Source organism: Babylonia areolata, chromosome 2, assembly GCF_041734735.1.
Source record: "Babylonia areolata isolate BAREFJ2019XMU chromosome 2, ASM4173473v1, whole genome shotgun sequence".
Lineage (NCBI taxonomy): Eukaryota > Metazoa > Mollusca > Gastropoda > Neogastropoda > Buccinidae > Babylonia > Babylonia areolata.
Genome location: NC_134877.1, coordinates 23963086 through 23983639, shown reverse-complemented (window position 1 = coordinate 23983639; position 20554 = coordinate 23963086). Strand labels below are relative to the sequence as shown.

General features: G+C 43.1%; 1 protein-coding gene across 4 annotated transcripts in view; it reads left to right on the top strand.

Annotated features, from left to right (window-relative positions):
• LOC143299390 (transformation/transcription domain-associated protein-like) overlaps positions 1 to 20554 on the top strand; it is a 132354-nt gene that overhangs the window by 41206 nt on the left and 70594 nt on the right. For all 4 annotated transcript variants that reach the window (XM_076612590.1, XM_076612582.1, XM_076612574.1 and 1 more), the window contains exons 26-37: positions 1213 to 1305; positions 3625 to 3804; positions 5568 to 5635; positions 8063 to 8174; positions 10201 to 10290; positions 10862 to 11109; positions 12120 to 12273; positions 13643 to 13824; positions 14855 to 14954; positions 17319 to 17426; positions 18024 to 18125; positions 19688 to 19777. In XM_076612590.1, the coding sequence (XP_076468705.1) occupies positions 1213 to 1305; positions 3625 to 3804; positions 5568 to 5635; positions 8063 to 8174; positions 10201 to 10290; positions 10862 to 11109; positions 12120 to 12273; positions 13643 to 13824; positions 14855 to 14954; positions 17319 to 17426; positions 18024 to 18125; positions 19688 to 19777 (1527 nt within the window). The remainder of the gene's footprint in view (positions 1 to 1212; positions 1306 to 3624; positions 3805 to 5567; positions 5636 to 8062; positions 8175 to 10200; positions 10291 to 10861; positions 11110 to 12119; positions 12274 to 13642; positions 13825 to 14854; positions 14955 to 17318; positions 17427 to 18023; positions 18126 to 19687; positions 19778 to 20554) is intronic.

Below are 20554 nucleotides of genomic sequence, written 5' to 3'. Positions count from 1 at the left end.
ACACACATTTTACCCTGACCCACTAGTGGCTCAAGGATGTATGGACACTTCCTGGTGGTAAGAAGGCTTGTTAAATTTCTAACTACACACATTTTACCCTGATCCACTAGTGGCTCAAGGATGTATGGACACTTCCTGGTGGTAAGAAGGCTTGTTAAATTTCTAACTACACACATTTTACCCTGACCCACTAGTGGCTCAAGGATGTATGGACACTTCCTGGTGGTAAGAAGGCTTGTTAAATTTCTAACTACACACATTTTACCCTGACCCACTAGTGCCTCAAGGATGTATGGACACTTCCTGGTGGTAAGAAGGCTTGTTAAATTTCTAACTACACACATTTTACCCTGACCCACTAGTGGCTCAAGGATGTATGGACACTTCCTGGTGGTAAGAAGGCTTGTTAAATTTCTAACTACACACATTTTACCCTGACCCACTAGTGCCTCAAGGATGTATGGACACTTCCTGGTGGTAAGAAGGCTTGTTAAATTTCTAACTACACACATTTTACCCTGACCCACTAGTGGCTCAAGGATGTATGGACACTTCCTGGTGGTAAGAAGGCTTGTTAAATTTCTAACTACACACATTTTACCCTGACCCACTAGTGGCTCAAGGATGTATGGACACTTCCTGGTGGTAAGAAGGCTTGTTAAATTTCTAACTACACACATTTTACCCTGACCCACTAGTGGCTCAAGGATGTATGGACACTTCCTGGTGGTAAGAAGGCTTGTTAAATTTCTAACTACACACATTTTACCCTGACCCACTAGTGGCTCAAGGATGTATGGACACTTCCTGGTGGTAAGAAGGCTTGTTAAATTTCTAACTACACACATTTTACCCTGACCCACTAGTGCCTCAAGGATGTATGGACACTTCCTGGTGGTAAGAAGGCTTGTTAAATTTCTAACTACACACATTTTACCCTGACCCACTAGTGGCTCAAGGATGTATGGACACTTCCTGGTGGTAAGAAGGCTTGTTAAATTTCTAACTACACACATTTTACCCTGACCCACTAGTGGCTCAAGGACCAGCAGTCTGTACACTTCCTGGTGGTGAGAAGGCTTGATTAGTTAGATTTGATTTAACTGCACGTTTCACCGTGGTGTTTCTTTGTGTGTCTGTGTTGAGTTCTTTGTCGATGGGTTGAAGCTGAATGTGTGTGTGTGTGTGTGTGCGTGCCCTTGGTGTTTTCAGTACTGCATGAGTCACAAGGACGGTCAGCCAATCCGGGAGGTGCTGGAGAACAACCCTCTGCGTCTGTCCACCATGCTTCTGGGCCAGGTGCAGGTAGGTGTCCCTGTGTGTGTGTGTGTATCTGTGTGTGTGTGTGTGTGCGTCTGTGTGTGTGTGTGTGTGTGTGTGTGACTGTGTGTGTCTATGTGTGTGTGTGTTGTCTTTGTGTGTGTCCATGGGTGCGCCTCCTTCCTGTTTTTGAGATGATTTTTTTCTTCTTTTTTTTCTCTTTTTCTATATCGAAAGAAAAACAACAGAAGATACAAGCTTGGTACAAGGAGAGCAGGCGTACATACTGCTTTCTGTGGGTTTCCAAGCACAAGTTTGGTGCGTCTTCACAGGGCTTCGTTGGTGGGCGCTGAATTTTACAGACTAAGATCTTTTTGAAGCACTGAAGATGTGGATCAGACTCCCTGCCAACCTCTGACACTGACAACATCACCTCTTTTGAATCTGGCCTCAAAACTCATCTCATGTGTATATAGTTAGCAAGTTGCATTCTGGTGTGGTGTATGCTATATTGATGTAATATGTCAAATTAGAAGACTGTGTTTTTTAAAGCACACAGAGCATTTTTCTGGATATAGTGCTGGATAAATGTTCATTATTTGTTGTAATATTTATAAGGTATTTTGTTCGATACAGTGCTATATAAGTATCCATTACTGTTAGTAGTAGAATAAAGTATCTGGATATTGCTATATTAGTATCCATTATTAGTAGTAGTATTATGAATGTACTAAGAGCAGTTTTCTGGATGGGTACATTGTAAGTGTCCATTATTAATAGAATAGAATATGTCTTTATTACCAAGTGTACCGGGGTCACAAGGAATATTGGGGGGGATAGTACATAACAAGGTACGAACATAAATCGAAAATCATATACAAACACAGATACAGTAGAAATTAGGATACATACAAGTGCATATCAATATAAAAACTTGTGCATACTCACACATGCACACACTGCACACAGTCACACACACACACACACACACACACACACACACACACACACTGCATATTACATGTGGATGGGGCTGATGACTAGATCTTCAGGTAGATGGTTGTTGATAATAGTATCCTGAAGGTTTCTGGATAGCATGCTACATAGTATCCATTAGTAGTAGTAGTAGTATGAAGGTACTAAGAACAGTTTTCTGGATAGAGTACTGTTTAAGTATCCATTAGTAGTAGGAGTAGTATTCTGAAGGTTTCTAGGTAGAGTGCTATGTAAGTATCCATTATCATTATGAAGATGAGTTGTCCTGTGTCAGCCACAGTGATGATTTATGTATGTAGAATAGCATGTGTTTGGTAAAGCACCAAGAGCAATTTTCTGGAAAGTGATGTTATAAGTATTCATTAGGAGTAGTAGTAGTAGTAGTAGTTGTTGTATTAAGGTTTATTGTTGCAAGGTGCGTTTTGCTTTGGTATGTATGCATAACATTGATTGAATATGTTATGTTTTTTTGTAAAGCCCCAGGAGACGTTTTCTGGCTAGAATGCCATACTCCGAGGTAGTAGTGTTATGAAGATATACTCTATAAGTATCCATAATCGATATTATTGTTATGGACGAGTGTTGTCCTTAGAAGGAAGGTGGCAGAAGGGTTAAGATGCTGCTCCACTGTTACAGTATCTGTCGGGGTGTGGGTTCGATTCCGCTCACACTCTTTCTCCCAAGTTTGACTGGAAAATCATCTTCTTCTTGTTCTGTGTTCACTCGTATGCACACGAGTGGGCTTTTACATGTATGACCATTTTTACCCCGCCATGTAGGCAGCCATAGTCCGTTTTCGGGGGTGTGCATGCTGGGTATATTCTTGTTTCCATAACCCACCGAATGCTGACATGGATTACAGGATCTTAAACGTGCATATTTGATCTTCTGCTTGCATATACACACAAAGGGGGTTCAGGCACTAGCAGGTCTGCACATATGTTGACCTGGGAGATCATAAAAATCTCCACCCTTTACCCACCAGGCGCCGTCACCGTGATTCGAACCTGGGACCCTCAGATTGACAGTCCAACGCTTTAACCACTCAGCTATTGCACCCGTCAGACTGGAAAATCAAACTGAGTGTCTCTGGTCATTTGGATGAGATGATAAGCCGAGATCCCAAGTGCAACACACACTTGGCGCACTGAAAAAGAACCCAAGGCAAGAAAAGCAGTGTCCTCTGGCAAAGTTTTGAAGAAACCTGCTCCAGTAGGTACACAAATATATTGCATGAACATCAAGGCCTGACAAAGGGCGTTGGTAATGCTGTTGGTCAGGCATCTGCCTAGCAGACGTGGTGTAGCGTCTGTGGATTTGTTTGAACACAGTGACACGTCTTTGAGGAACAGAACCTGTTGTTGTCAGATGTCGGCGGCGGTGATGATACCGCCGATGGAGACGTGGGACCTGCAGTACCAGGCAATGGTGTTGATGAGTCGGCTAGTGCACTTCAACGACACCTGGCTGTCCTCCCAGAGCCAGCTGGTCAAACAGCTCCTGGATATCTGGGTGTCTGACGCCTTTGTCAAGAGGCACAACCGTGTGGTCAGTGTGTAGTGTGTGGGTGGGTGGGAGTGAGGTGAGGGAATGTGTGTGTGTGTGTGTGTGACGACACCTGGTTGTCCTTCCAGAGTCAGTTTGTCAAACAGCTCCTGGATAAGATAAGATAAGATAAGAATAACTTTATCATCTCCAGCTGGAGAAATTTGGTCAGGTGCATTATCACAACATAGACAAGTAAACAACATGGGGACCATAACTGTAAAAGTCAACAACAGCTTTTATACAAAGATACAAATGTAAAAAATATCACATACACCGTTTCATACATACATCCACACACTGCAGGTAATAACTAGTATTCTTAATGTAAAAACAGAAAGAATTAAGAAACATTATTTGAATATAATTATAAACATAGCCTACTGTACTGCACATTGATTATAATATCTAGGTGTTTGACACTTTCGTCAAGAGGCACAACCGTGTAAGGTCAGTGTGTAGTGTGTGTGTGGGTGGGTGGGAGTGAGATGAGGGAATGTGTGTGTGTGTGTGATGACACTTGGCTGTCTTCCCACAGCCAGTTTGTCAAACAGCCGTGTAACATCTGGGTGTCTGACATCATAGTCAAGAGGTTCACCTGTGTGGTCAGTGTGTAGTGTGGGTGGGTTAATATGTGTGGGGGGAGGGGGGGGGGAGAGAGCTTTTCTTGATAGAAATGTTCAAATCACATGAACCACTCAAGATTTCTCTTTCTGTCTCTCCTGTCACCCTCCCCCACACCTACCTGTCATACCTTTTTTTTCTCTTCATGTTATTCTGTTAACAGTGACACCACACCCACCTGTCATACCTTTTTTTTTTCTTTGTGTTATTTTATTAACAATGACAGCACACCCACCTGTCATACCTTTTTTTTTCTTCGTGTTATTCTGTTAACAATGACACCACACCTACCCGTCATAATACTTTTTTTTTTCTTTCGTGATATTTTATTAATTATGACAACAACACCAAACACCCATGTCATACCTTTTTTTCTTCATGTTATTTTATTAACAATGACACCACAACACCCACCTCACATACCTTTTTTTTCTTCTTGTTATTTTATTAACAATGACAGCACACCCACCTGTCATACCTTTTTTTTTCTTCGTGTTATTCTGTTAACAATGACACCACACCTACCCGTCATACCCTTTTTTTTTCTTCGTGTTATTTTATTAACGATGACACCACACCCACCTGTCATACCTTTTTTTTCTTCATGTTATTTTATTAACAATGACACCACACCCACCTATCATACCTTTTTTTCCTTCATGTTATTTTATTAACAATGACACCACACCCACCTGTCATACCTTTTTTTTCTTCATGTTATTTTATTAACAATGACACCACACCCACCTGTCATACCTTTTTTTTCTTTGTGTTATTTTATTAACAGTGACACCACACCCACCTGTCATACCTTTTTTTTTTCTTCATGTTATTTTATTAACAATGACAGCACACCCACCTGTCATACCTTTTTTTTTCTTCGTGTTATTTTATTAACAGTGACACCACACCCACCTGTCATATCTTTTTTTCCCCTTCATGTTATTTTATTAACAATGACACTCCCTCCTCTCACACATCATACCATGCAAAGTGAGTTGGAAGGCAGGGGGCAGTTTTGTAGAAGTAAGAAGCTTAGAATGCTTACAGATCGGTTTTGAAAAGATGAGCTATTAGCAAAGAGCGAAAGGCAAAGACATGACGGTGTCATGGATGTTGACAGTGATGTTGGTTTCACACAGGATCAGCAGGACTATGTCTTCTGGAAGGAGCCAGACATGCTGGTCAAATGTCTTCTCAACTTCTTCAAGTGGGTTCCTTGTGCACTGTTTTGTCTTTCAATGTCATACCACTTTGAAACCTCTCTCTGTTCTGTCTCTCAGTTTTGTTGTGTGCCCCTATCTCTCTCTCTTTCCCTCTCTCTCTCTCTCTCTCTCTCGCTCTCTGTTCTGTCTCTGAATGTCTCTGTGTGCCTCTCTCTCTCTGTCTCTTTCTGTCTTTCTTTCTGTTACACACACACACTCTCTCTCTCTCTCTCTCTCTCTCTCTGTCAGTGTCTGTGTGCCTCTCTCTCTCTCTCTCTCTGTCTCTTTGTTTTTTCTGTTACATTCTCTCTCTCTCTCTCTCTCTCTCTCTCTCTCTCTCTCTCTCTCTCTCTCTCTGTCACTTTCTGGGTTTTTTTCGGTTACATTCTCTCTCTCTCTCTCTCTCTCTCTCTCTCTCTCTCTCTCTCTCTCTCTCTCTCTCTCTCTGTGTGTGTCTCTGTCAGTGTCTGCATGCCTCTCTCTCTCTCTCCCTCTCTCTCTCTCTCTCTCTCTCTCTCTCTCTCTCTCTCTCTCTCACAGATGTGAGTGATGTTGTGTCTCTCAGTTTGACGCTGTGTTATACTCGTACATTATACATGTATTAAGTATTCAGTATAACTACTTTTATATGCGTACATGTTTGTGTGTCTCTTAGAACAACGGCAGATGTGTAAGTCGGCCAAAGTGCTAATATCTTCACCGTTGGAAAATAAAGATTCATTCATTCATTCATTCTCTCTCTCTCTCTCTCTCTCTCTCTCTCTCTCTCTCTCTCTCTCTGTCAGTGTCTGTGTGCCTCTCTCTCTCTCTCTCTCTGTCTCTTTGTTTTTTCTGTTACATTCTCTCTCTCTCTCTCTCTCTCTCTCTCTCTCTCTCTCTCTCTCTCTCAGTGTCTGTGTGTGTGTGTGTCTCTCTCTCTGTCACTTTCTCTCTGTTTTTTTCTGTTACATTCACTCTCTCTCTTTCTCTCACAGATTGATTGATTTAGTTTTGGCTTTGGTTTTCATCAATATTATTACTATTGATGCATGTTGTTATTTGTATTATGAACCCCCATGTCATTAGGGCTGTAAAGCTATTGACATTAAAGTGTTCAGTGTTCAGTGTTCTCTTTCTCTCTCTCTCAGTGTCTGCGTGCCTCTCTCTCTCTGTCTCTTCTCTCTGTTTCTCTCTCTCTCTCTCTCTCTCTCTCTCTCTCTCTCTCTCAGTGTCTGTGTGCCTCTCTCTCTCTCTCTCTCTCTCTCTGTCACTTTCTGTTTTTTTCGGTTACATTCTCTCTCTCTCTCTCTCTCTCTCTCTCTCTCTCTCTCTCTCTCTCTCTCTCTCTTTCTCTGTATCTGTCAGTGTCTGCATGCCTCTCTCTCTCTCGCTCTCTCGCTCTCTCTCTCTCGCTCTCTCTCTCTCTCTCTCTCTCTTCTTTCTGTTACACTCTCTCTCTCTCTCTTTTTTCTTTCTTTCATTTTTGTCCTCTTTTTTTTTTTTCACTCACTCGGTTAGCATGTCTTTTTCTGACTTTGTTGGTTTTATCACATGTGAGAGAGAAAGAACAATTCTATGGGTGAGAGAACTTCAGTATCATGATGTTTTCCACAACGGCATTTTGATGATGATTCTGTCAGCAGCCTGTTTTTAGGCGGCCCCAGCACCCCCCAGCCGCAGACTGTTCAGTTTTACAAAATCATTTTTACAAATAATAATAATAATGGATACTTATATAGCACACTATCCAGAAATCTGCTCTAGGTGCTTTACAAAAACGCTTTTGTTAACATAAAACATTACATCAATGTTACATACACACACACCAAAATGTGACCACACACACACACACACACACACACACACACACACACACACACACACACTGCATACATACATTTTAACATACATGTGTATCTAACAGCTACCCTAACATATATGCACACATAGGCAGGCACAAATTTACATAAACACATGCACACACAATACACATTCATATACATGCATGTAGTTATGTACACACACATATGTATACACACATAGTCAAGCACAGCTAACGCAAAGGAAGTGGACCTGCCACAAATCGCATGCTTTATTCACCCTTTTTGTTCACCTGATCAGAATGTTTCAGCACAGAAATGGAAACAATGAACAGACAAGCAGGCTAATTAATTAAATGATGGTGGTGAGAACAGAGTTTCAACACACACAACAGAGCTAATGTCATCAGCATTGCAGAGGCAAAAAACAACCAAAAAAACCACCCTTTTTTTGGAGCAATTGAAATGTTGCTCTTTGTGTGTGTGTGTGTGTGTGTATTATATGTATGTGTAGACGTGTGTGTGTGTGTGTGTGTGTGTGTGTTTGTGTGTGTCTGTGTGGGTATTGTACTGTGTGTGTGTGTGTGTGTATGTGTGTGTGTGTGTGTTATATTTGTGTGTGTCTGTGTGCAGACACAACAACATGGAGATCGAGCTGCTGTTCCACATCCTGCGCTGTTTCATGTTCCGCTTCATCCCCCAGTTCCAGTTTGTCAAGGACTTCCTGGAGGACACCGTTGCCAATGTGAGCCTCCTGGCCACCTCCTCTTTTCTTTTTTTACTGCTCCTCTCTCTTCTCCGCTCTCTCCTCTTCCTTTATCAAGCGCTTTGGTTTGTCTCTGCACAAGATTCAGCGCTATATGAATACTTACTGTTATTATTATTAGAAGAAGAGAAATTGTTCTCTTTGTATTTTGTATTTCTTTCTATCACAACAGATTTCTGTGTGTGTGTGTGAAATTTAGGCTGCTCTCCCCAGGGAGAGGGCGTCGCTACACTACAGCGCCACCCTTTTTTCTTTTTTCTTTTTTTTCCCCTGGGTGCAGTTTTATTTGTTTATCCTATCCAAGTGGATTTTTCTACAGAATTTTGCCAGGAACAACCCTTTTGTTGCCGTGGGTTCTTTTACGTGCACTAAGTGCATACTGCACATGGGACCTCGGTTTATCGTCTCATCCGAATGGCTAGCGTCCAGACCACCACTCAAGGTCTAGTGGAGGGGGAGAAAATATCGGCAGCTGAGCCGTGATTCGAACCAGCGTGCTCAGATTCTCTCGCTTCCTAGGCGGACGTGTTACCTCCAGGCCATCACTTCACTCTTTGCACAGACCTTGTGCTGTTTGTGTGATGGCCTCCTCTTTGTAACTGCTCTTATGTCTTCTGTTCCGTCACTGAAGAAGAGAAATTGTTCAGTCTTTGCTCAGACCTTGTGATGTTTGTCTCATGGCCTTCTCCTCTCTGTCAGTGGTAATCTCTCTTCTCTTCCTTTATTGAGCGCTTTGATTTATCTCTGCACAAGATTCAGCGCTGTGTGAATACTAATGATTATGATGATTATTATTATTAAAGAACAGAAATTGTTCTGTCTTTGCGCAGACCTTGTGCTGTTTGTCTCGTGGCCGCCTTCTTTCTGTCACTGCTCATCTCTCTGCTCCTCTCTCTTCCTTTATTAAAGCGCTTTGATTTGTCTCTGCATAAGATTCAAAGCTATGTGAATACTAATGATTATGATTATTGTTATTAAAGAACAGAAATTGTTCTGTCTTTGCGCAGACCTTGTGCTGTTTGTCTCATGGCCGCCTTGTCTCTGTCAGTGTAAATCTCTCCTTCTCCTTCATTGAAGAAGAGAAATTTCTCTGTCTTGAAGAAAAATTTTACCTGTTGCTATTAGGTGACTGTGTCACATGATAGGGTAGGTATGCCAAATTGCGAACGATCCAGTCGAAGCGACCAGCTCAAGTTGTGTACTGTGTAGTATGATAGTCAAACACAGTTCTTTTGTTTTTGAAGGTTTGCTCCTACTGGTTGCACCAGGAAAAGATTGTCTGCTCATTTTTTCCAAGTCCTACAACTTGCTTCCCCTGATTTTAGTATTTTGAGAGCACGTTTTTATAAATTACCCATACCTACCCTAGGTATTTTATATTCTGAATTACATCAGTGTCATTATGTATATCTATATCCGGTTGTTTTTAAAACTTCTGTTGGATGACGTGATTGTTGTTAATAATTAGCGTAGTGTTTGCTTATTTGTTGACACCCCTTTCAAAGATGATGTGATTGTTGTTAATAATTAGCGTAGTGTTTGCTTATTTGTTGACACCCCTTTCAACTGAATAAAGTAAACTCAGTTCAGTTTTCTTTGTTTCCCACTCACCCTATATCTTTGTCTGTGAAGATCTGTATTTCTTGATTAATACAATTCTTTTCATTTCTTTATTTGGATCAAAGGTACAAATTTTGTTGTGTTTTCTTCATTTCTTTCTTTCTTCTTCTTCTTCTTCTTCTTCTTCTTTTCTTTAGTGGGCTGCAACTCCCAAGTTCACTTGTATATACACAAGTGAGCTTTTACGTATATGACCGGTTTTACCCCCACCATATTAGGCAGCCATACTCTGTTTTCCGGGCTGGGGGGGGTCTTTCATTAAATTCAGGGTGTCTTACCTCTGTCTCTCAGTCAGCAGTCTCTAACTGTTTGCATTATAACACTTCTGAGTATTGTCGACTCGTTTATGTGTACCTTCTTGTTGTGTTTGTTTCTCGCTCATCAGAAGTACTCTGTGGACTGGAAGAGGAAGGCGTTCTTCAAGTTTGTGGAGGTGTTCCACGACCCTGACTTCCACCAGGAGCTGAAGGCAAAGGTAGGGACAGGTTGGGCATACTACATGTAAACATACAACATGTAAACATACAGCATGTAAACATACAACATCTCATTCTCTTGCTCTGCTGTACTTTGTGTACAGCTTTCGGTAGATGCATTTTCTTCTGCATGACATCTGAGAGCAATGTCAGACAAACAAACAAAAACAACAAAAAACTTGCGCAGATTCAGAAACTTAGTTAAGTAAGGTTTTACAACTTGGACCTAGCACTGTTGAACACTGCTTGCTTACAGGTAAGTAAAAAGTACCAGCGAAACGCCAAGAATCGTCACATCAACTGAAATGTAATGGAAGATGTTGCTCTTAAAAACGTGGCATCCCAGAAATAAAACTTATGCACAAATTGCAATATTGCCGTTTTCTACATGTGTGGGACTTAAAGAGAAACAGCTTTTGGGTTTAAATTCCCCCCCCCCTTTTTTTTTTTTTTTTTTTTTTGCTCACAGTTGAACGAGGCAAGCAAAACAGAGACAAACAGACAGGAGGCAGATGATAGAAAAAGAGAATCTGGGACCTTGTTGAAGAGCGCCATGCTGTGTGCTTTCAGATCTTGCAGTACATCATCATCCCTTCCTTCTACGCCTCCTTTGAGAAAGGGGAGTGCGACGCCCTGGTGGGCGGACCGCCTGCCCCGGATCAGGACACTGAGGACAACGTCATCAGCGTCTTCATCAACCGCATCATCGACCCGGAGAAGCCGTGGGGCACGTCGGACGCTGTGCGGATTCTGCTGACCCAGTTCTCCTGTCTGCTGGTGGAGCAGGCCTCCTCTCACATCCACGACGCCGCCAACAAGTACGCCCCTCACCTCGCCCGCCTTCTTGGCTGTCTTTTCTTCTTCTGTATTGGTGTTGTATTACTTTTTGACGGGCACAATAGCCAAACAGTTAAAGCATTGGACTTTCAGTCTGAAGGTCCCGGGTTCGAATCTCAGTAACAGCTCCTGGTGGGTGAAGGGTGGAGATTTTACTGATCTCCCAGGTCAACACATGTGCAGACCTGCTAGTGCCTGAACCCCCTTCATGTGTATACACAAGCAGAAGATCAAATAGGGATGTTAAAGATCCTGTAATCCATGTCAGCATTCGGTGGGTTATGGAAACAAGAACATACCCAGCATGCACACCCCCAAAAATGGAGTATGGCTGCCTACATGGCAAGATAAAAACAGTCATACATGTAAAAGCACACTTGTGTACATGCAAGTGAACATGGGAGTTGCAGCCCATGAGCAAAGAAGAAGAAGAAGCATTACTTTTTGTCACATCACATTTCTTTGTTGGAATCTCGGGCTGCAACGCACTGCTGTCATAGTGCAGCACTGCCCAACATTTTATTTTCTTTTTTATCTTTCACACTCAATCTGGGACAAGTTTCTAGTTGCTGTGGGTTCTTTTACGTTTGCTAAGTGCATGTCGCACATGGGGCCTTTGTTTATTGTCTCATCCATCCTAAAAGCTAATCAACGCTCCAGTCATTGTTGCATTTTCTTTTTGTCTCTTGTGTGTAAACAAAATGAGTGTATGTAATCACCCAGTCTCGTTGGTCTATGTATATATGCATCTGTGTGACTGTGGTAAGCTTCTGTGTGTGGTGTGTGTGTGGAAAACTTGAATGTTGCCATTTTCTCTACAGCCACAAGCGGTATAGGAACCAATTTGGTGGGATGATAGGTATGTACAATACCTTTCCAGTCATCCCTTAACGTAATAGACGTACACAAAAACTTGATACTGTGTTTCACAGCATGAGAAACCTGAAGCATTTTCTTGACGTCACGCTATTTCAAGACTGGATATTTACAGGAAGCAAGGCAACAAGCTGCGGCGACTGATGACGTTCGCCTGGCCTTGTCTGTTGGCCAAGAACAGCGTCGACCCGGCAACCAAGTACCACGGCCACCTCCTCCTGTCCCACATCATCGCCAAGTTCGCCATTCACAAACGCATTGTACTGCAGGTGAGATGCACACACACACACTCATGCACACATGCACACACACATACACCTGCTGAGTAACCTGGGGTAAACAGAGTGCTTTAAAGATAGGGGGTGCGAAAAGATAATCTAGATATCCAGTTTTCTGAATTTTTGTTTAGATGATGAGCAGTTTAACAAAATCACTTGACTGTTGTGCAGATTCAGTTTTGCTTTGAAGATAATGCGCCACAACATTCCAATCAAAAGGAATCGTTTTCTCCATAGGCTGCCTTAAGTTTATTGTCATTTATTTGCCTTCAGTTTTGCTTTGAAGATAATGCGCCACAACATTCCAATCAAAAGGAAGTGTTTTCTCCATAGGCTGCCTTAAGTTTATTGTCATTTATTTGCCTTCAGTTTTGCTTTGAAGATAATGCGCCACAACATTCCAATCAAAAGGAAGTGTTTTCTCCATAGGCTGCCTTAAGTTTATTGTCATTTATTTGCCTTCGGTTTTGCTTTGAAGATAATGCGCCACAACATTCCAATCAAAAGGAAGCGTTTTCTCCATAGGCTGCCTTAAGTTTATTGTCATTTATTTGCTTAACTACATTCTGGGGCTCCTCGAGTCTTTTTATTCTTTACTTGTTCTCAGAATGTCAACGAACCAGCTCTTGGTGCCGAGTTATTGAGTACAGGACACTACTGAATGATAAAACCATTCGGCATAAGCATTGTTGTATGGAAGAGGGTCAAGTATGTTGAGAAGCCCTCTGATATTCGTTTGTTTATTATCATTTTCTAAACACACACGGAAGAGCCTAGTATGGTCGTAACCCGCTACTAACTGTGTGTTATATGGAACTGACCAATGGTGTAGTTCGGTCAGCGTAGGCATTTAGTCAGGTGTAACTGTCAAAAAGTTAGATCCAAGCAATGCAAATGGCACCTCAGGTGTAAATCAGTCACCCTGTTCCTCACGGACCAGTCAGCTCCATTTACAGTTGGGCCAAACTGAAATTAAAGCACCGCCTGATGTATGATATTTGACCCATTGTGAAATTCCCTGCAGGTGTATTTTGACAACAATAATAAACAAATGAATGTCCAAGACTTCCCAGCGTACCTGACTGGAGTGTTGAAGTGAGGTGAGGTGAGGGCAGTGTATGATATGACGAGGTGAGGGCAGTGTATGATGTGATGAGGTGAGGTGAGGGCAGTGTATGATGTGACGAGGTGAGGTGAGGGCAGTGTATGATGTGACAAGGTGAGGTGAGGGCAGTGTATGATGTGACGAGGTGAGGTGAGGGCAGTGTATGATGTGACAAGGTGAGGTGAGGGCAGTGTATGATGTGACAAGGTGAGGTGAGGGCAGTTTATGAAGACCGGAGGCGTGTCGTGTCCACAGGTGTTCCACAGCCTGCTGAAGGCGCACGCCATCGAGGCGAAGACGGTGGTGCGTCAGGCGCTGGACATCCTGACGCCGGCCATGCCCAGCCGCATGGAGGACGGCAGCGGCATGCTGAACCACTGGACCAAGAAGATCATTGTGGAGGAGGGTCACAGTATCGCTCAGCTCCTCCACATTCTGTGAGCACCTTTGATATTTCAGATATATGTATATGTATTTCCGAACACATCTCATACAGATAAAGCCAACAAATTTGGGGCCACAGCCTCGCTCAGCTCTTCCACATTCTGTGAGCACCTTTGATATTTCATATATATATATATGTATTTCCGAACACATCTCATACAGATAAAGCCAACAAATTTGGGGCCACAGTATCGCTCAGCTCCTCCACATTCTGTGAGCACCTTTGATATTTCAGATATATGTATGTATTTCTGTACACATCTCATGCAGATAAAGCCAACAAATTCATTTTATGAGCACCAAATATATTTCAGAGAACTGTTCAGCATACCAAGACATGGCATTAATAGTATGAATGTGTGGCTTGGCTGTCCTAGGTCATACACATCTCGTACAGATAAGCCAATATCTCATACAGATAAGCCAACAAATTCATTTTATAAGCACCAGCATAGTGTGAATGTGTGGCTTGGCTGTCCTAGGTCGTACACATCTCATATAGATAAGCCAACAAATTCATTTTAGGAGCACCAAATATATTTCAGAGAACTGTTCTACATACCAACACATGGCAGTGATAGTGTGAGTGTTTGGTTTGGCTTGTCGTAGGTCATACACATCTCATATAGATGAGCCAACAAATTCATTTTATGAGCACCAGCATAGTGTGAATGTGTGGCTTGGCTGTCCTATGTCATACACATCTCGTACAGATAAGCCAACAAATTCATTTTAGGAGCACCAACATAGTGTGAATGTGTGGTTTGGCTGTCCTAGTTCATATACATCTCGTACAGATAAGCCAACAAATTCATTTTAGGAGCACCAACATAGTGTGAATGTGTGGTTTGGTTGTCCTAGGTCATACACATCTCGTACAGAAAAAGCCAACAAATTCATTTTAGGAGCACCAACATAATGTGGCTTGGCTGTCCTAGTTCATACACATCTCGTACATATAAGCCAACAAATTCATTTTAGGAGCACCAACATAGTGTCAGTGTGTGGCTTGGCTTGTCCTAGGTCCCTGGTTGTGCGGCACCACCGCATCTATTACCCTGTGAGGCACTCACTGATTCAACACATGATCAGCTCCCTGAACCGTCTTGGGTTTTCACAGAGTGTGAGTACAGGAATCACTTCCGATATGGACATCATTTTCATTGCTTATGTTTTGCTTTTGTGTGAGTGTGTGTGTGTTTTGTTCTGGATTTGGATCAGTAGTGTGAACAAAGTGAATCAGGTGATGTAGCCGTGTGAGGAAAAGAACAGCTTCTGATATGGATATCATTTTTATTGCTTGTGTTTTGCTTTTATGTGAGTGTGTGCGTATTTTGTTTTGGATTTGGGTCAATAGTCTGAACAAAGTGAATCAAGAGTTGTAGCCATGTGTGCGTGTGTGTAGTTTCATTTGTGAGTGCGTGTTTGTGTGCATGGAAGTGTGTTCCTGTGTACAAACTATTTAATATTGCTTCCGGTGTGGAGTGATGGCCTGGAGGTAAGACGTCCGCCTAGGAAGCTAGAGAATCTGAGCGCGCTGGTTCGAATCACGGCTCAGCCACCGATATTTTCTCCCCCTCCACTAGACCTTGAGTGGTGGTCTGGACGCTAGTCATTCAGATGAGATGATAAACCGACGCCCCAAGTGCAGCATGCACTTAGCACACGTAAAAAAAAAAACCACGGCAACAAAACGGTTGTTCCTGGCAAAATTCTGTAGAAAAATCCACTTGGATAGGAAAAACAAATAAAACTGCACACAGGAAAAAATGCAAAAAAATGGGTGGTGCTGTAGTGTAGCGATGACCTCTCCCTTGGGAGAGCAGCCTGAATTTCACACAGAGAAATCTGTTGTGATAAAAATAAAAACACAAATTCACTGTCACTGGAGGGACATGCTGGTGGGAAGACACCAGCTCAGTGCTGCTCCGTGACAAAGCGGTTATTGTCGCTAGTAATGGACCTTGTAGGTAGTGTTTTGCACATGTTGAACAGAATAGGCACCACTGAATTCCCCCAAAGTGACTCAGCATTAGTGCAGGGTCTCCTTTGCTATGTGGCCTCCTGGTGACCAAACACTTACAGGTAAAAATGTTTAGCACTCTTTGACTGGGAAAGGGGACAAAATTTCACACAGAGAAATGTGTTGCGACAGTGCAGTACGATACAGTAATATTGATAGTTTCCTGTCAGCGCTGGGACAGCAGTGTACAAACCTGGTTGTGGCTCTCAGTGTACTCAGGATTAAGTGCTGTGGATGATAAGGTGGAAAGGAAAAAAAAGAGAGAGAATGACAGTGAGATGTGGCTGTAAAAAAGTTACGTATTCACTGTCCTTTATGCCCTCTAGCATGTAGGACAGCAACGCAGCCCGTCACACAAAGCATTGTTTGTTTCTTCTGTTGCTGTTTCCATGACAAAGTTTTTGTATGGGACAGGGATTTTAGCCTTGTGCCCACCCCCCAACTTCAAGGACCAGCGGATTGTGCTTTGTTCAGCCTCTACCCTTCCACCTGTTCAGTTTGGGTGGCCCTACCAGGAGCATAAACTCCCACTGGCTTTAGCTCTGGGGGTCTTTCGGGCACACAACCCCCCACCCCACCCTGTCCCCCATCCTTCTCCCCCGCATCCATCATCATGACAAGGTGGCAGTCCTTTGGGCATCTGTTGACAGTTGGTCAGAGACGGGGCTTTAACCCTTACATCACCAGCTATGTTCAAGCTGCTAACAGCTGCTAGCCGGCTAAGTCAGCTGCACATTACAGCTGAAAAGCAACTGTGCAGCAAAGCTGTCAGTGTCACTCGTCAGTTCGCTGCAACGTGGCACAAACTCTTCTCCACTGTCACTGTCAGCAGCAAAATTATTTTCCGCCAACTGACTTTTAGTTAGACTTGCAGCCTGCTGTCCAGTACATTGTGGTGTAAAGTGAGACTGCTGGTTACAATCTGACCTGGTTGAAGAACTCGTTCAAACTAAGTTTAAAAAGGCTGCTGAAAATCACTCCAAACCACATGAGAGTTGGTTCAACAATGAGAAGGATATTTCCAGTACACGTAGCAGGAAGTGCTGGCTAAGTTTGGTGTTATTTTTTTGAAGAGTCGCACAAGTTTGTTAAATCTCGTGCTTAAATCGCCATTTGGTGCCAGCAGCGTTCGTGTTTGACCGTTTTTACCCCGCCATGTAGACAGCCATATTCCATTTTCAGGGGTGTGCATGCTGGGTATATTCTTGTTTCCATAACCCACCGAACGCTGACATGGATTACAGGATCTATAACGTGCATATTTTGATCTTCTGCTTACATATACACACGAAGTGGGTTCAGGAACAAGCAGGTCTGCACATATGTTGACCATGGGAGATTGGAAAAATCTCCACCCTGTACCCATGAGATTCGAACCCAGGACCCTCAGATTGTAAATCCAAAGCTTTAACCGTTCAGCAGTTGTGCCCATCAAAGAAGCAGCATGATGCAATGTGTGTGCAGTCCAGCATAGATCAGCGGAAGCTGGCGGTGGATCTGGTGGACGTGATCATCAAGTGGGAACTGCAGCGCATCAAGGATGACTTGGAGGCTGCTGCCGACACCACCGAGGTGGGTGCTGTGTGTGTGTGCCTGTAGTGTGCCCATGTTGCCATCCTTCTTCTTTGGCCTTTGTGGGCTGCAACTCCCACGTTCACTCGTATGTACATTAGTGGGCTTTTACATGTATGACACGATACACGTAAAAGCCCACTCGTGTACATACGAGTGAACATGAGAGTTGCCCTGCCATGTAGGCAGCCATATTCCATTTTTGGGGGTGTTGCCATTCTAAATAGGGTGTTAATGCAGTGAGTATGTTTAAGACTAGTGAGGTTTAAATATGTATATTTCAGTATACGTCAGCCTGTTTGACCACTGAGGATAAAATGTATGTTTCAGTGTACATCATCTTGTGTGACCTATGAGCATGAAATGTGTATGTCAGTATATGTCAGCCTGTATGAATGTTTAGGATGAAATACATATGTCAGTATAAATTATGTCAGTCTGTGTGAGCCTTTGAGGATGAAATACATGTTTCAATGTATAACCATTTGTGTGATGGCTGTGGCAGACTGTCAGTGTAAATTATGTCAGTGTATGTGTGACCTTTGAGGATGAAATACATGTTTCAATGTATATCCATCTGCGTGATGGCTGTGGCAGACTTTGGTCGACTCCCCTTCAGGAGGGGTGAAGAGATCGTCAGCGTCAGACAGCGGACAGTCAGAGAAACGAGCACGCCACTCCACGGGAGCTGGATCTGAGGTGAGGCGACGGCGGCCCTGTAGGGGTTTGGCTCATACTGATTGGCTGTGTGAAAAGGGAATGCTTGTCTGGTTGGCTGTGTGAAAAGGGAATGCTTGTCTGGTTGGCTGTGTGAAAAGGGAATGCTTGTGTGTGATTGGCTGTGTGAAAAGGGAATGCTTGTGTTATTGGCTGTGTGAAAAGGGAATGCTTGTGTGATTGGCTGTGTGAAAAGGGAATGCTTGTGTTATTGGCTGTGTGAAAAGGGAATGCTTGTGTGATTGGCTGTGTTAAAAGGGAATGCTTGTCTGATTGGCTGTATGAAAAGGGAATGCTTGCCTGGCTGGCTGTGTGAAAAGGGAATGCTTGCCTGGCTGGCTGTGTGAAAAGGGAATGCTTGTGTGATTGGCTGTGTGAAAAGGGAATGCTTGTGTGATTGGCTGTGTTAAAAGGGAATGCTTGTGTGATTGGCTGTATGAAAAGGGAATGCTTGGCTGTGTGAAAAAGGAATGCCTGCCTGGCTGGCTGTGTGAAAAGGGAATGCTTGGCTGTGTGAAAAAGGAATGCTTGCCTGGCTGGCTGTGTGAAAAGGGAATGCTTGTCTGGCTGGCTGTGTGAAAAGGGAATGCTTGGCTGTGTGAAAAAGGAATGCTTGCCTGGCTGACTGTGTGAAAAGGGAATGCTTGATATCAGACTGGGAAATTAATCATGTTACCTGCGTTCAGCTCTGCGGGTGTGGGTTTGTGGATGTTTTATTTTTGGTTGTATTTGTGAGTGTGATTTTTGTGGTGTTTATGTGTGTGAATGTTTGATTTTTTGTGGTGTTTATGCGTGTGAATGTGTGATTTTTGTAGTGTGGTTGTATGTGAATGTGATTTTTGTAGTGTGATTGTGTGGGAGTGTGTGATTTTTGTGGTGTGTATATATGTGAATTTGTGATTTTTTGGTGTTTTGTGTGTGTGAATATGTGATTTTTGTGGTGTTTATGCATGTGAATGTGTAATCTTGTTTTTATGTGTGTGGGAATATGTCATTTTTGTGGTGTTTTATGTGTGTGTGAATGTTTGTTTTTTTGTGTGTTTTTTTGTTCATGCATATGAATGTCATGCATTGTAGTTGCTGACTTATACTTGGCATGACGGTTGACAGTGGTAGAAACCTTTGAGTGCTAACATTTTATGAACGGAACAGACACAGATGAAGTGGTCACAGTTTAAGAGAACCACCTTGGTTTTCTTTCCCAGCACTCTTCCATGTGTTTGTCGCATCAAACCTCTAACGCCTGTTGCATTTCATTTTTATGCATCAAAAGAGGGCGCTAGTCAGGGGGGCAAAGGGGAGGTTACCTACCTCCAGGAGTTTATCGGCCGTAGCTACTTTCATTTTCTCCGCATAGGCAGATAGTAGTTTGCACAGGACAGGAATCAGACCCCTGCCGGAGTCTGCACTAGTGCGTCACGGTAAGTATGTTACTTAAACGTAATTTTAGGAAGAAAATTTCCTTTCATTTGCATGTGTATGTTCTTGAACCTGATTTTTTAACAAACCATTCCTGACTGACGTGTGTGTTGCACGTGTTTCAGAGTGGGCGAAGCGTGTCGGACATGAACAAACCTATTGAAAAGCAGCACTGTGAGGCTGTGGTCAACTTTCTGCTGAGGATGGCCTGCCAGGTGGGTGTGGTGTGTGTGTGGTGTGGGAGTGTGTTTTGTGTGTGTGTGTTTGAGTGTATGTGTATGAGAGTGTGTGTGGTGTGGGTGTAGTGTAGGAGTGTGAGTGTGGTTGTTGTTTTTTTTGTGTGTGTGTGTGATGTTGTTGTTTTTTTTGTGTGTGTATGTGTGTGTGGTGTGGGGTGTAGTGTAGGAGTGTGAGTGTGTGTGTGTGTGGTGTGGGTGTAGTGTAGAAGTGGAGTGTGTTTTGTGTGTGTGTGTGGTGTGTATGTTGTATAGGAGTGTGAGTGTTTGTGTGTCAGAGTGTGTGTGGTGTGGGTGTTGTGTAGGAGTGTGGGTGTGTGTGAGAGTGTAGTGGTGTGGGTGTAGTGTAGGTGTGTGAGTGTGTTTTGTGTGTGTGTGTGATTTTGTGTGGGTGTATGTGTGTGAGCGTAGTGAAGGAGTGTGAGTATGTTTTGCGTGTGTTTGTGTGGGTTTTTTTTTAGTGTTATGTGTGTAAGTTGGGTTTGGTGTGTGTGTAGTGTAGGAGTGTGAGTGGTTGTTTTTTGGTGGGTGTGAGTGTGGGTGTGAGTGTGTTTTGTGTGGGTGGATGTGTGTGTGTGGTATGGGTGTGGAGTAGGAGTCTTGAGTTTGTTTTGTGTGTGTGTGTGAGTGTGGGTGTGTTTTGTGTGTTCTGTGCGTGTGTGTGTGTGTGGGTTTGGTGTGGGTGTAGTGTAGGAGTGGGAGTGTCTTTTGTGTGTATGTTTGTGTGTTTTGTGGGTGTAGTGTGGTAGCGTGAGT